A 12,613-nucleotide genomic window follows, 5' to 3' on the forward strand; every position below is an offset into this window, starting at 1 on the left:
ACTGGTCTCGATATTCCAGGCGGCCTGCGAGGGCTACCCGGAAGCGCCGGAGCTGGATTTTCTCGGCAGGAGAAAAGCAGCGTCTCGTTCTCAGCGCGTCAGGAAGGCGGGGCTGCGCCAGCGGGGTCTGCTCTGCTCTGGGCTTCGGCAAGTCTGGCTGCTCCGATCTCGTCACCACCGCGTGTTTTTGCATAGGGCAATATCGGTAATATTTATACCTTTAAGGTGCCGAGATTGACGTAAGGATGGACATAGATACGTCAATAAGGATGTCATACGATCTGGTCGTTAGCACATTCTTTTGCTGAAGTTCTCGGTGAAATCAAAACAATGGCCGCAGGGTTTTTCCCAGGTCTGTCATAGGTTTGATTTGTTTTGAGAACTCCGTATGCCTTATCAGGGGCTGGAGAAATATCGCTTGTCTAATTAGATGGCAAGCGTTATGACCTAATCAGATAGCACGTTCCTGTGCCGTAGTGTGGCTTTATCAGATAACGTTTCCTGCATCATGGGGGTTTTCTGCCTCATGGGATGGCTGCTAGTTAACTTGTTAACCAGAACAGGGTCAGGAATAGGGGGATCGATACAGAACCTATAGGAATACATCACAAGACATTTCCTTTACCCGTGCAGTTTGTTAATCAAGTTGTAATGTTTGTGGCACCAGAGCTATGATATTGGATGTGATGTGTTGTGACCTGGAGAAGACGGGGAAACATCCTCCTTAGGGGGTCTGGGAGGGAAGGGGAGGAATCTCTATGCCCCTGTAGTCCGGCCATCTGGACCAAATGTTTCTGTTTTAAAGGACAGCCTCTCGCTTGGAAAACGGCAATCTCCGCCCCATGCATTTGTCTAGTTCCATCCGCCACCTCCCAGTCTATGAGGGAGAGGTTCCCTTCCACATTGAAGCAATCTCCCGCTTAGATATTGTCAAGGCCAGGAATAATAGGTGTTGCTTTTAAAGTTTCCCCCAATCCCATCAGTGCTATGTAATAAAAATAATTTGGGGGCAAATGGCAAGTCCCAGGATAAGCCCTCGCCCAGACAGGCAGAGAGCCTATGCAAAAAGGGCTGCAACACAGTACGCCCCCATACCCACTGGATAAAAGTTCCCTCATCTCTGCCACAGTGTAGACATTGGGGGGATTGTATGACACCGATCTTCCACAGACGGAGTCGAATATAGTACACCCGGTATATGTATTACAATTGTAGGAGGTGGCATCAAGAAGATAGTGTCTCCCCAGGAACTGGCTAAGGCCTCGGCCCAGTCGTCGTCCGACAAGTCTGGAATATCCCCCTCCCACAGCCCGCTAGTCTTATGAAGGGTCGTTTAGGCATGTAGAAGAATACTTTATTGTTTGATTAATAAACATCATTAAAATGGTGGCGTGCATCAATGATAAAAAAAAAGACGTATGTCGAACAATTGCTAAAATATTTTCACGTAAAGAAGTAAACAAGTGTTAACTAAATCCTGTGTTTTTGCTTACATAATTTCCTCTTACTTTTTTTAAATCTGCCTAAATGCGTCCATTTAATGCCTTAATACTGTTGCAAGCAAATAGAAAGATGTGAAGTTCAACAGTAAATAGTTAAAAAACCTAACAATCTATATTTATTCATGATGTTAAAATGTAAACTTCATCTAGACAATCAGGCCTTTTTAAGAAACAGTTAAGAAGCAGTTGAATGCATGGTGGCCCGTTCTAATTTGGCATCAACTAAGGCCACAGGGCAAGACGTTAGTCATTATTAGAAAGCTGATAGCTAAACCGATAATATTGCAATTCTATTTGTAAAGTAAAACCCATACTTGCAATAATTTAAAAGTTCCAAGGTCACACAAGACAGAGAACAGTAGGTAAACAATGTGCAAAGAGCCATATTCCACTGCTGTTAAGTAGTACAGTGAAGTACGGTAAGTAGGATCCACAAAACAACACCAGGCTTATTTCTCCCCATAATGGATTATCACTTGTTAGTTTGCTGGCTCTCGCAGTTCATACGTCTTTTTACTGCTCTTGTGACAAACTTGGTGAACTGGAATTAAGCAGTGGATTGCCCGGATTCATAGATGCAAGGATAGCTTGTCGACCAGTGCGCATGCCAAGCTTGTTCCATTCGGCCTTTAGCAAAATATTTCGATCATTAAGGAGTGCAGGGCAAAGACATACCACGTGCTCAATTGTTTCCTTGCTGCTCCCACACCCCCTGCACGTGATGTTGGTGCTTGTAAAGCGCCAACTTGGCAAGTGATACAGGAATGGCCATTCACCCATTCTGAGGGCAAAAAATCGTTTTTTACACATCACTGAATAGGTGCATGACATATGAGGCGCACAATCCCTGCCTTAAACCCTGATACGATTGAGCAGGCATGCTTACGTTGTATCAGTTAGGCTCTGTCTGAATGGAAAGACCAGAAGCGGGCATGTCTTTTGATGTAGATTTTAAGTGCCTGCTGCGATGGATTGGAGCCCCATATTTCTTCTCTTCTTCTTTAGGCATGCGTCGTCAGGGTCTGGCATATCTGTCTAATTTTATGGGTTGTCAGATCCCCCATGAGAAGACGGCCCTCCAATGGGTGGAACTCTGGAAGGGAGTCTAGTTTGCGAATTGTGGGTGTGCTGGCGTGGTGGAGCTGGAGATATTTGTAAAATTGTGACTTATGTAAGTGGAATTCTGCCTGCAGCTGCTGGAAAGATTTCAGTGTGGTGCCCTATTTCACATCCCCAAGGTGGAGATACCTATTAGGTCCCATTTACGGAATCGCTTTAAGGTGGCAACTTGGCGCAAAGGATTGCAATGCCTCAAGGGGGTCGCCTGGGTCAAACTGCACTGCCACCCCATCTGCCCGACACTGTATCTCCAAATCGGGATCATTGTTCGACTGGCATGTGGGAGAAAATATAATTACTGTTTACCATATAGTAACAGAAGGAGGGGCACCCTTCAGTTTCAGTTTTAATGGATATGGAACCAGGGAGGGATCAGGGATCCAAAGAACCATGCTGTCTGTATTTTAGATGACAGGAAGTCCATACAGCTTTTCAATCATCTGAATGATATCTTTCAGGTAATGTTAGGAGGGAAGCCAAGATATGTCTAATTGGCATAACCACATTTTGAAATCTCTATTGGCTTTACCTCCAGATGTCACTGCTAGAAGAGGAAGATTTGAAAGGTCTCCCAGAGAATTACATTTTTTTTTAAAAACCACACTGGCAGGAGTTGACAATGGGCCTCCATGGAAATCTGAGCGTCTATTACCTCTAGGTTCTTAACCTTGTTGACTGATATTTGCAGGACGTTTAGTTTTGGTGCCAAGATATCACCAATGAGGGTTAGCAACCAACACGATTTAGGCCTCATTTAGCTGAGATTCAAGCAACTCTTGCCCATTCATATACTGGAAAATACTGACAATAACCGCTTACGATTGTGATCTTTAAAGTGAAAGATGAAATATAAAAATGGGGCTGGTGACTACTGCGAGCCTGTGGCACAGTACTTATAGTTGCTTGTGAAGGGAATTTTATATAGCGCAAACTCGACCCGAAGGTATCTGGCGCTTTACATGAGCATCAGACGGACCCATTACATTTGTTTTGGTCTCGCCTAGCGGCGCATGCGCTGCTCGCTCTGCGAGGTGTAATGTTATCGAGGCAATATTGTAAGTGGAGTGGAAGCTCTGCCCATGCTTTTTATTGGCGCGCGTCATTCTTTATGGTAAACGTTGGCCACCGATTTAAAGTGAGGCTTTTTGGTGACCGCCCTGCCTCCTTTAGACTCCGCCCATCCGGACTCGATCGTTTGCTTGTGGCGTTACACCCACGGTCTCCATAACTCTGTGGGTACTCTTTTTTGTTGTTATTTGCAGCGCGCTTGTTTATTAAATGTATTTGGCGCGCGGGCCGCTTTCACAGCACTTGTTAATTCACTTTCTCGAGCAGGTTACATAATGTCATCCTCTAAACACAGGTTTCACTGTACTCGGCTGGCTCCCTTCCAGAACCAGTGCACTTCTCTGCCCTGGCCATGTATTCTGGGTTGTAGCAAAAGTGACTCTATTCTTGGAGTGCTCCATACACCTCTTGCTGGATTTTCCCTGAAAGAACTTGGTAGAATGTTAATTTTGGGAATGTACCTGCAGCGTCTGCTGTTATTTGCAGCACACTTGTTTATTAAATTTATTTGCCATGTGGGGCGCTTTCACAGTGCTTGTTTTCTTTGCAATAATCCCTTCTTGGGCAGCACCCGACTCCATATATGATTCAAAGTATATCTGTACAGTGCAGATACTGGATGTACGCGCACATGTTGTATTTTCTCCATATTATGTGGCTCATCCACTTCACCAGTTAGAAATGGGGTCCGCTGGGTGCTGTGGACAGAAAATTGCTCTTCCGAAATTAGGTAATTTCCAGTAGATCCCTTCGCATCTTGAGCGGTTATGACGTTGTCATGTTCAATGGCTGCTTGTAGGTCGTGTTTTAACTGTATTAGAACTTTCCTTGTTACTACCAATTTTTTCGGCAAGGAATGAGCGCGAGGTGGGCAAGCTGTTACCAACGTGACAGAAGTTTGAATCCCACCATGGCTAACTTGGCACTTAAGCCGCCAGAGTCGATAAACCGAGCGCCTTACCTGTGGTTGTAGTTCCACCTGTTTGCAGCGCTTTAATGGCAAAACTGATCTTAAGTGCTTGTGTTTATTATTGTTTTTCCACTGCACACAAATAGCCTTTTGTTGGCGGCACTTCTAAATGCTTGTGACCCTAATGCAGGTCCTTGTAATCCGCCCAGCAAAGCCCCGCCCTAGGGATGTGAGCAACGTTCGGCCTTGGGCCCCCCTGGAGATGGCCCATTAGCTTCCACCCTCAATTCCCGGGTCCTCTTCCTGTGCTGTGGTCTGTAATTAAAGCCCATTGTGTTGCGCTCTACTCTCAAAAGGCCCAGTGCAGGGGGTCTTTTAGTGTTATCCTTTCCCAGACCTTCTGCCCCCAGACTCTGAAACCCCGCGCTCAGGGGCCATTTCCTTGACCCCTTCATATGCAGATGTTCGCACCTTGAGTGGCTGCGGGTGGGGTCATTCCAGGCCAGACCTTTTCCATGGCCAACACCACCTGGCTGGGAGCCAGCATTGACCGGGTGGTTCATCCGGTAGGTGGAGGAGGGGGCTGGGGGTTCATCAGCGTCCCTTGCTGGTCTTACCTTTTCTCCTCTTTTCCTTCTGTACAGGGGGGTTAGTGAGTCCCTCCCCGTCTACCCACTGACTAAATATTCTGAGTTCCGGGTGCGCTGTTAGGAGACCTGCTCAAAAAGCTACAGCGATCACTCCCACGGCCACCTGTGCGCGGTGCGCTTAGGTACACCTGTCATAAACTGTACAGCGCTTAGAAGCAAACCAGGACGGACAGCAGTCCGCACAGCTCAGTTATGAAGCCTGCAGATCTGCAGAACAAGCATTAGGTCTCGCATTTACGCGAGTTTGAGCTATTGGCATTGTAAATGAAAATGTATTTTATTTACATGTTGGTTTTTAAAACCTAAATAAAAGGCATTGTCATTTACAATGCCAATAGCTGAAAGTCGCGTAAATGCGAGACCTATTGCATTGCAAATGCTTGTTTTTGATAGGCACGTGGAGATTACGTGATTTGCCCAGTATCACAGGATGTTGAGCGTCTCTGCCAAGACACAAACCGGGTTCCCTAGCTTTGGGGTCGACTGGTATAGCTGTTAGGCTACATCCTCTCCCCAACATCACCCGCACTTACTCAGATTGGATGGGTTTAATCCTGTACCTCGCTGTAACTTGAAGAACGAGAGCCTGTTTAGGAGAACTTGCATGGTCAACAATTTTGAAGATCTAGGCATCTTTGGCGTCCACTTAAAAAGTCTGGTCATCCAACATTGTTTACCACCAGTTGTTTCCTTGGATGAGCAAAAACCAACTTGATGGGTTCTGTAAGGCAGTTTCTTTTATAAAAGACTGGAATCTGGTAGTGATCGCTCACTCCAAAGCCAAGGAGTAATAGCCAAGTTACCTATTGGTCAGTAGTGTATGAAGGCACCAGGATCAACCTCAAAACTTAATTGCTTGCAAAAAAAGACGCATGGTGAATCCCTTGCAAGAAAATATGAGATGTGTTGATTCTCTTTAACCATCTTGATATATTATGTGCTGTTTTAGTGCATTTAATTTTGGTAGAAGCAGAGATGTTCAGAGGCTTATGTGTTCTTGCAGACACATTGGATTGCAGTGGCAGGGATGCCGATGTCCGAGATATCCTTACAGTGTTTATTAATCCTGTGCAGGGATTGGCAGGGCATTTTAGCCTCTGACCACCGTTAAAGGTGTATATTCTATTCACGAATTGACAGTGGACACATCTCTTGAGTATATGGGCTATCAGTACAGTCCTTCATCTATACGCACTAAGCATAGAAATATCAATTAACTGGTTCTCGCTCTGTCAAAAATTATATATTTTCTTAGTTCACTGGGCTTGATGCTTGCTGTTGACATGTATATGTCATATATATATATATATATATATGATATATATATGACATATATATATATACATATATATATATATATATATATATATATATATATTTCTTTTGCGGTTTCTCCCGAAGGGGAGAATAGTTCCTTGTGCACTCCCAAGCTTTACAATAACTTTCTTTTACACGTATTGGTTCGTGAATTCTTTAATTATCACAGCAAGCCAGCAACACCTTACGCGTTTCGGTCTCTACGGAGACCTTGCTCACAGGAAATCGTCACCATGTTTTTTTGTGTTTAAATAAAGTATTAAAAAAACAATTCAATTCATTGCATCACTTCCTGTTAAATTCACAGGGATTTCTGGGTTACGTAGTTTTTCGGTCAATTATACATAAATGTATTTTTATATCACTATCATGACCGAAACGCGTAAGGTGTTGCTGGCTTGCTGTGATAATTAAAGAATTCACGAACCAATACGTGTAAAAGAAAGTTATTGTAAAGCTTGGGAGTGCACAAGGAACTATTCTCCCCTTCGGGAGAAACCGCAAAAGAAATACGTACGCGGCTGGGTCCTGCCGCGCCTTGCGTGCACCGCTGAAGAGCACCCGGATGCTTGAACTTTGGATCACAGTCGGATTCATATATATATATATATATATATATATATATATATATATATATATATATATATATATATATATATATATATATATATATATATATATATATATATATATATATATATATATATATATAAAATCATATATACCAACATGCTGTTGGTCATCAATTCTAATCTCTGCAAGGCTAACTCATCCATTCTTCTTTCCGAGGTCTATGAATGTAGTGCTGTTAAAATGGGCCATAGTAACACTTGTTATGTTCTGTCTTATGAACTATGGTATTAGGTATAATTTAAAAATGTTTCACATTCAAGTTTAACTTTGTTCAGAAATTAGCAAAGAGTAAGTTATATTTTTGTTGTTTTTTTCAGTACCTCATACAGGATGTATGTGAAATGAATAAAATAGAAGCATATATTCTGGACGTCAAATAAAAAACCGGACTGGATCAAGTTAGATATTTTATATATGTGTTAATGATACATGGACCATACCGGGGCTGATTTCCTTTTTTGGTGGTTTTCTGACAACTGCAGTGCATAGAACAGATAAGGGAAGAGCTACAAAATCTAGAATTCCTGGAAGTATAGGAGTTTGTAGAATTGTTTGAAGGATCTGAGTTCCATTAGCAGGGATTTCCAAACGTGTAATCCGATAAATGAAGTATTGTCTCTTTGGCTAACTGATGGAATCTTGGCTTTGCAGACGGAAGCAGTGGTCTTTTTAATTGTGTTCAATATGGGTTTCATCAGAATACTATATTACGTTTTTATTTGTTTAATTGTTTTACATAGCATAGCTAGAAGCAGTACAAACGAACTTTAAACATGTAAGTACCTAGGGCGCACAGTGCAAGTGAACTTGCCAGAGATGGTCAACGGCATACGGATAGAAGCAGAATCTGTCTAGTTTTGTGAAGATTGGTATGCATAATCTAGGCTATTGCAAAATGGGAATTTAGCTCAACTGCAGTATGAGCATGTGGGTTTTATACGCTCCTTCTAAAGAGCTAGATTGCTGGCCAGGTCCTCCATTGTGCTGGAAGGGATTTGCACATGATTGTTGCCGTGACAGTGAAGGATTGTTTTTCATTGCAGTTAGTTTTTCTTTTGAGTGGAGAACCACCTCGAAAGGAGTCAGAGAAATACTTGGTAGACCAGCCAGGATGAAATTTCCAGTCACTTCTAGAAATGAACCTGGAATTGGCAGCCTGTTTTTTTATCTGACTTGGTGACCGTATGCATATTCTTTTCTAAATAATGAAGGTAGTTATTTAATGTATGGACCGCTATATTTGTGAGAGCAAGTAGTGTCAAGGTATTGTTAAGAGTGAAACCCAACAACATTAGATGAAAATGGGCTTCCACTTTGAGATTTTGTATCAGTCCTCGGTTGACTTTGTTGTGTGATATGAGGGGGTATTTCCTAGTTTGTAAGTTCAAAATCAGAAAATGTTCTGCCATCCCGTTTTGAAGCTTTTTAGACATGACTGGAGAACGTGATTGCCCTCCATTGATGTGAGCATCAGATTAAGTTGGGTGACATAACTTTAGTGTCTGCCAGATGTGAGCTCAGGGGATCCAGTTAGAGTTAAGGAGCTATATCTCTCTATCTCTTCCAATCACTTTGTGAGGGCATGTGTCTCCCTCAGCTAATTGAAAGTTGTGTTGCAGAGATCTACGGTATGTCTATGTGTGCCCCATATGGTGATTTACTACAGAGACATGGATTCTTAGTGCTAGAGATTTTGTCATGATTTGTTTGTGACTATATGCAGGGTTTGCTGCAGGACGGAGTACGGTAGTGGGATTCTCTCTCCTATTTCTTGTGTCTTGCCCTTTCCTATGTTGGCATATTACGTTTCCCAGTGTTGACACATCCTTCAGTCCCCCGAATGTCTCTCCATGTTTAGTGTAATTTACTTTCCTGGTGTGATACTTTTTCTTTTCTTACTGGTTGTTTGTTTTTGGTACCTGCCCATGTTTTTCCTGAACTTTTTGCCATGCCTTGGGGTCCCTGAATGTATGCCTCCCTAACCAATTTGAGACCATGTTCAAGGTATCCTGGAGTATGGATGTGTTCCATTGTGAGAGAATACCTTACTTCGATGTAAGTGCTCCATATTCTTCTGTCTCCCATGTCTCTGAGTCCTTGTTTTCCCTGGACTAGTAAGCATGTCTCCTCGTTACAACATGGTAGCTCGTAACCAAGTGTTGGAGTGCCCATTCCCAGTGTCCATATACTGCTTGTCCCAAAATGCATTCCATCCAACACCTGTGTCAATGATTTCCCTGTCCTAGTTGTAGGCATGTTTGCTGTTGTGTGTTATTTCTCTCCTTGTCCCAATGTAATCTTGTTCTTTAAATGCATATGCACGAATCTATATGTCTTCCCAGTTCTTCGTTCATTGGTATGTCATTTGTTGTCTGAATGAATCATGATGAGATAAGGGTGTTAGAACCCTAAAATCTAGCTTTATAGCCTTGAGCGATTGCACAACTATCAGTATATGGTTGGTGTATGTGTGCAGCTCTGGTGAATCTGTGTAAAGCCATCACTGCCAGTAGCTTCTAACCATACATATATAGGATGTAACCGCCAGGAGTTTAATAGGAGCTACAATAGCGTTAGGTATGATAAAGCATTACAGTTGCACAAATTACATTAAATTAATTTTAACTTCAGCAAGAAAAAATAATAAAGTTCTTTCTTGTTTTGATTGCTTTTTAACCAAATTTTATGGCTTTTAGTCTTGTGGTTTCACGGCTAACGTGTTTTGTCCCATATCCAGCATGTGGGCCTGTGGCCTTTTCAAGTCTTGGCTATCACATCATCCTGGACCTAGCCTGCTTGTAATTACTCTCATTTTTGACTGTTTAAGGAAGTGTAGCAGAGGGAGAAAAGGAGATTTTCAGCACCCCACAGTTAGGTTAAAGAAGGAAGCCGGCTGGGCTGTCATTGTGGTTTAGCAGCTCGAAGCTTTGGGTGCAAACAGAAGCATATTGGGTACAATAATAGATTGCATAATTGTGGGAAAGGATTGTGAAAATGAGGGCCCAAGCTGCCATCAGCACTAATACTCCCCATTTGTTTTCTCTTTCAGATACATTGCCAGAGATCGTCCACTGTCCTCTTGAGCAGGATGACGCTCTTGCCTCTTATGGTGTTGATGAGCTCTCTCTTTGTGCTGACACTGGCACAGGACAACGAGGTATCCAGCAATAAAGATAGACTTTTTCATAGTGCTGGGATACGAACTGTACCTCAAGTGGGAATCCATCTACCTGCTTACAAAGCACTTTGTTGTCTAGGAGTGGTAAATTGGCCATTAGTATTACACCTCTGTCTTCTGTTAGAGTGGACGCTCACTTCTAACCCTCTTGTCCTGTTAACTCTGCATGCATCCAGAGAACCTCAACAAGTGCAAAAAGACTGGTTCCTCCTGAGCACTGACATTTGTAACACCGACAATATCACTCTATAATAACACAGCAAGCAGGTAGTCGTGCATCACTTTGACGTTTATATTGCACAAATTATCTGTTTCACCAGCGACCAGAGTAGATGGATATTATCTACTCTACGATGTTCAGCCTTAACATCGAGTCACCCTGCCTCCTAGATTAAATCCTATAAATTGATGTCAATTCCTCTAATGCTATAGGCACCAATTAAGACCTAAAAAGCAAGTACAAGATAGCCTTTGCAAAAGGTTTTAAGCCTTGAGTCCACCAGCCTTATTGATAAAAGCCAAGGATCCTCCTGATTTATCTGGCCTTGATGCAAAGGGCTCTGTGGCAGTCCGCTAAGTTTTCCAGGCTTGCTTTTGTAAAAATAGAGGTACGTCAATATCAGTCAAACACTATTAGATTTTATGGTGAAAGGTAAGCAATCCATGTGCCCATAACCAAATCCATTCTGTCTAATTAATAAAACCCATCAAGCCTGTACCAACCACCTAAGCCACCCCACTTCAGCTTTGACAAACAAGGAACCCTGTGGCCATTACCTAAACAATTCAGCAATAATGTTAGAAGTCGAGGAATCCCAGTCTTAGCCTCTCAAACCATCCTGCCTGAATGGTATAGGGCAAATAAAATCCACAAACCATTAGAACTTTGTGTTAGAATTTCTGTATCTCAGAAACTTTCTGAACTTTTACCCGAAGGTTTTACACTTATTTATGTAATACTCTGCAAATGCCCCTCTATTTTGATGATTATCTCCTTTCCTTTTAAACCTCTTGATTTTCCCTCACTTTTCCCTCTACTTTACATTGTAGAAGTCTAAAGACAACCGATGCAAGTGCATCTGCCCTCAATACCGAAATATCAGCGGACAGATTTACAAAGACAATGTATCCCAAAAGGACTGGTAAGTAAGCCTCCTTATATTGGATGAATCTATAAGCCGATCATATTACTTTGAAGTATGTTTTTACACTGTCAGAGCTGCTATCAAATGTGCACCACAGTTTATGGATAAGATTCCTTGCCTGATATTACATCGTGTCAATTGAGGGGGTGAGACTCTAAATTATCAGGGTGATAGGATGCCAAGAAAAGCACTCCAGGCATCTCCGTTACTAAATGAAAATACTTGAGCGCTTGGTACTACTTGATTCGGCACTTCATGTTGGTATTTTAGTTGATTTCCTCAGGTAAAAGACCTAAGTGTAACCCTGGGCGTAGTTCGTGTAGTAGCGCTATGCGTGGCTACGCGAAGTGCACTTCGCACTACGTGAGCTACGCGAACTGCGTAGTGCACTGTGAAAAAAGTTGTTCGCACTGATTGCACAGTGCCGGATGCTTGTCCGCACTGTGCAATCAGTGCAAACCGCATCTTGCACAGTGCAAGAGGTCATTTTCTGCTGCTCGAGTAGATGTCTACTCGAGCGGCAGCTTTCTCAATGCGGACTGTTAGTTTCTCATTGCGAGCGGTCTCGAGAGAAACCTGAACTCCCAGCGTTGAGAATCTCGCTGGCAGGTATATTTTCCACGCTTGTGATCAGCAACTTGATGTTGCCGATCGCGAACGAGGAAAAAGTCTCGCCAGGATGTCGTTTTGCTCATTCGCGGTCGCCAACTTGACGTTGGGGACCACGAGCAAGCAAAAAATGACCGCTACGCTACGCGTGTTTGCACTGTGCTATTTGCAATTCCCGTAGTTCGAAGTACGCAAACTTCGCAAACTACTCGAGCGTAGCGTAGTACTTCGCCCAAGGCTACCTTAGTGGTGCTGATGACATATTTTCTTGTTACTCTATTACTGTACCTGTGGGGCCTTTATTTCTTATAACCTCTACCATCTATTCCACACATTAGTTTGGTTACTCTAATTAATGTAAATGAACACACAATTGAGTCAATAAATGATTTTCAAGCTACTTTATTTTTCAAATCTATCTTTATTTGGTTTCATCGCAATACACATATGATAGGCTCACCTATATCCAATGGCCGGTGAGG

General features: G+C 42.7%; 1 protein-coding gene across 2 annotated transcripts in view; it reads left to right on the forward strand.

The window, feature by feature from the left end:
* The window catches only part of TMEM9 (transmembrane protein 9), a 245,839-nt gene that overhangs the window by 38,318 nt on the left and 194,908 nt on the right, over nucleotides 1-12,613 (forward strand). For both annotated transcript variants that reach the window (XM_078641248.1, XM_078641247.1), the window contains exons 2-3: nucleotides 10,249-10,356; nucleotides 11,428-11,519. In XM_078641248.1, coding sequence (XP_078497374.1) covers nucleotides 10,288-10,356; nucleotides 11,428-11,519 — 161 coding nt within the window. In that variant the 5' untranslated portion in view covers nucleotides 10,249-10,287. The remainder of the gene's footprint in view (nucleotides 1-10,248; nucleotides 10,357-11,427; nucleotides 11,520-12,613) is intronic.

This window comes from Lissotriton helveticus, chromosome 5_1 (genome assembly GCF_964261635.1).
Source record: "Lissotriton helveticus chromosome 5_1, aLisHel1.1, whole genome shotgun sequence".
Lineage (NCBI taxonomy): Eukaryota > Metazoa > Chordata > Amphibia > Caudata > Salamandridae > Lissotriton > Lissotriton helveticus.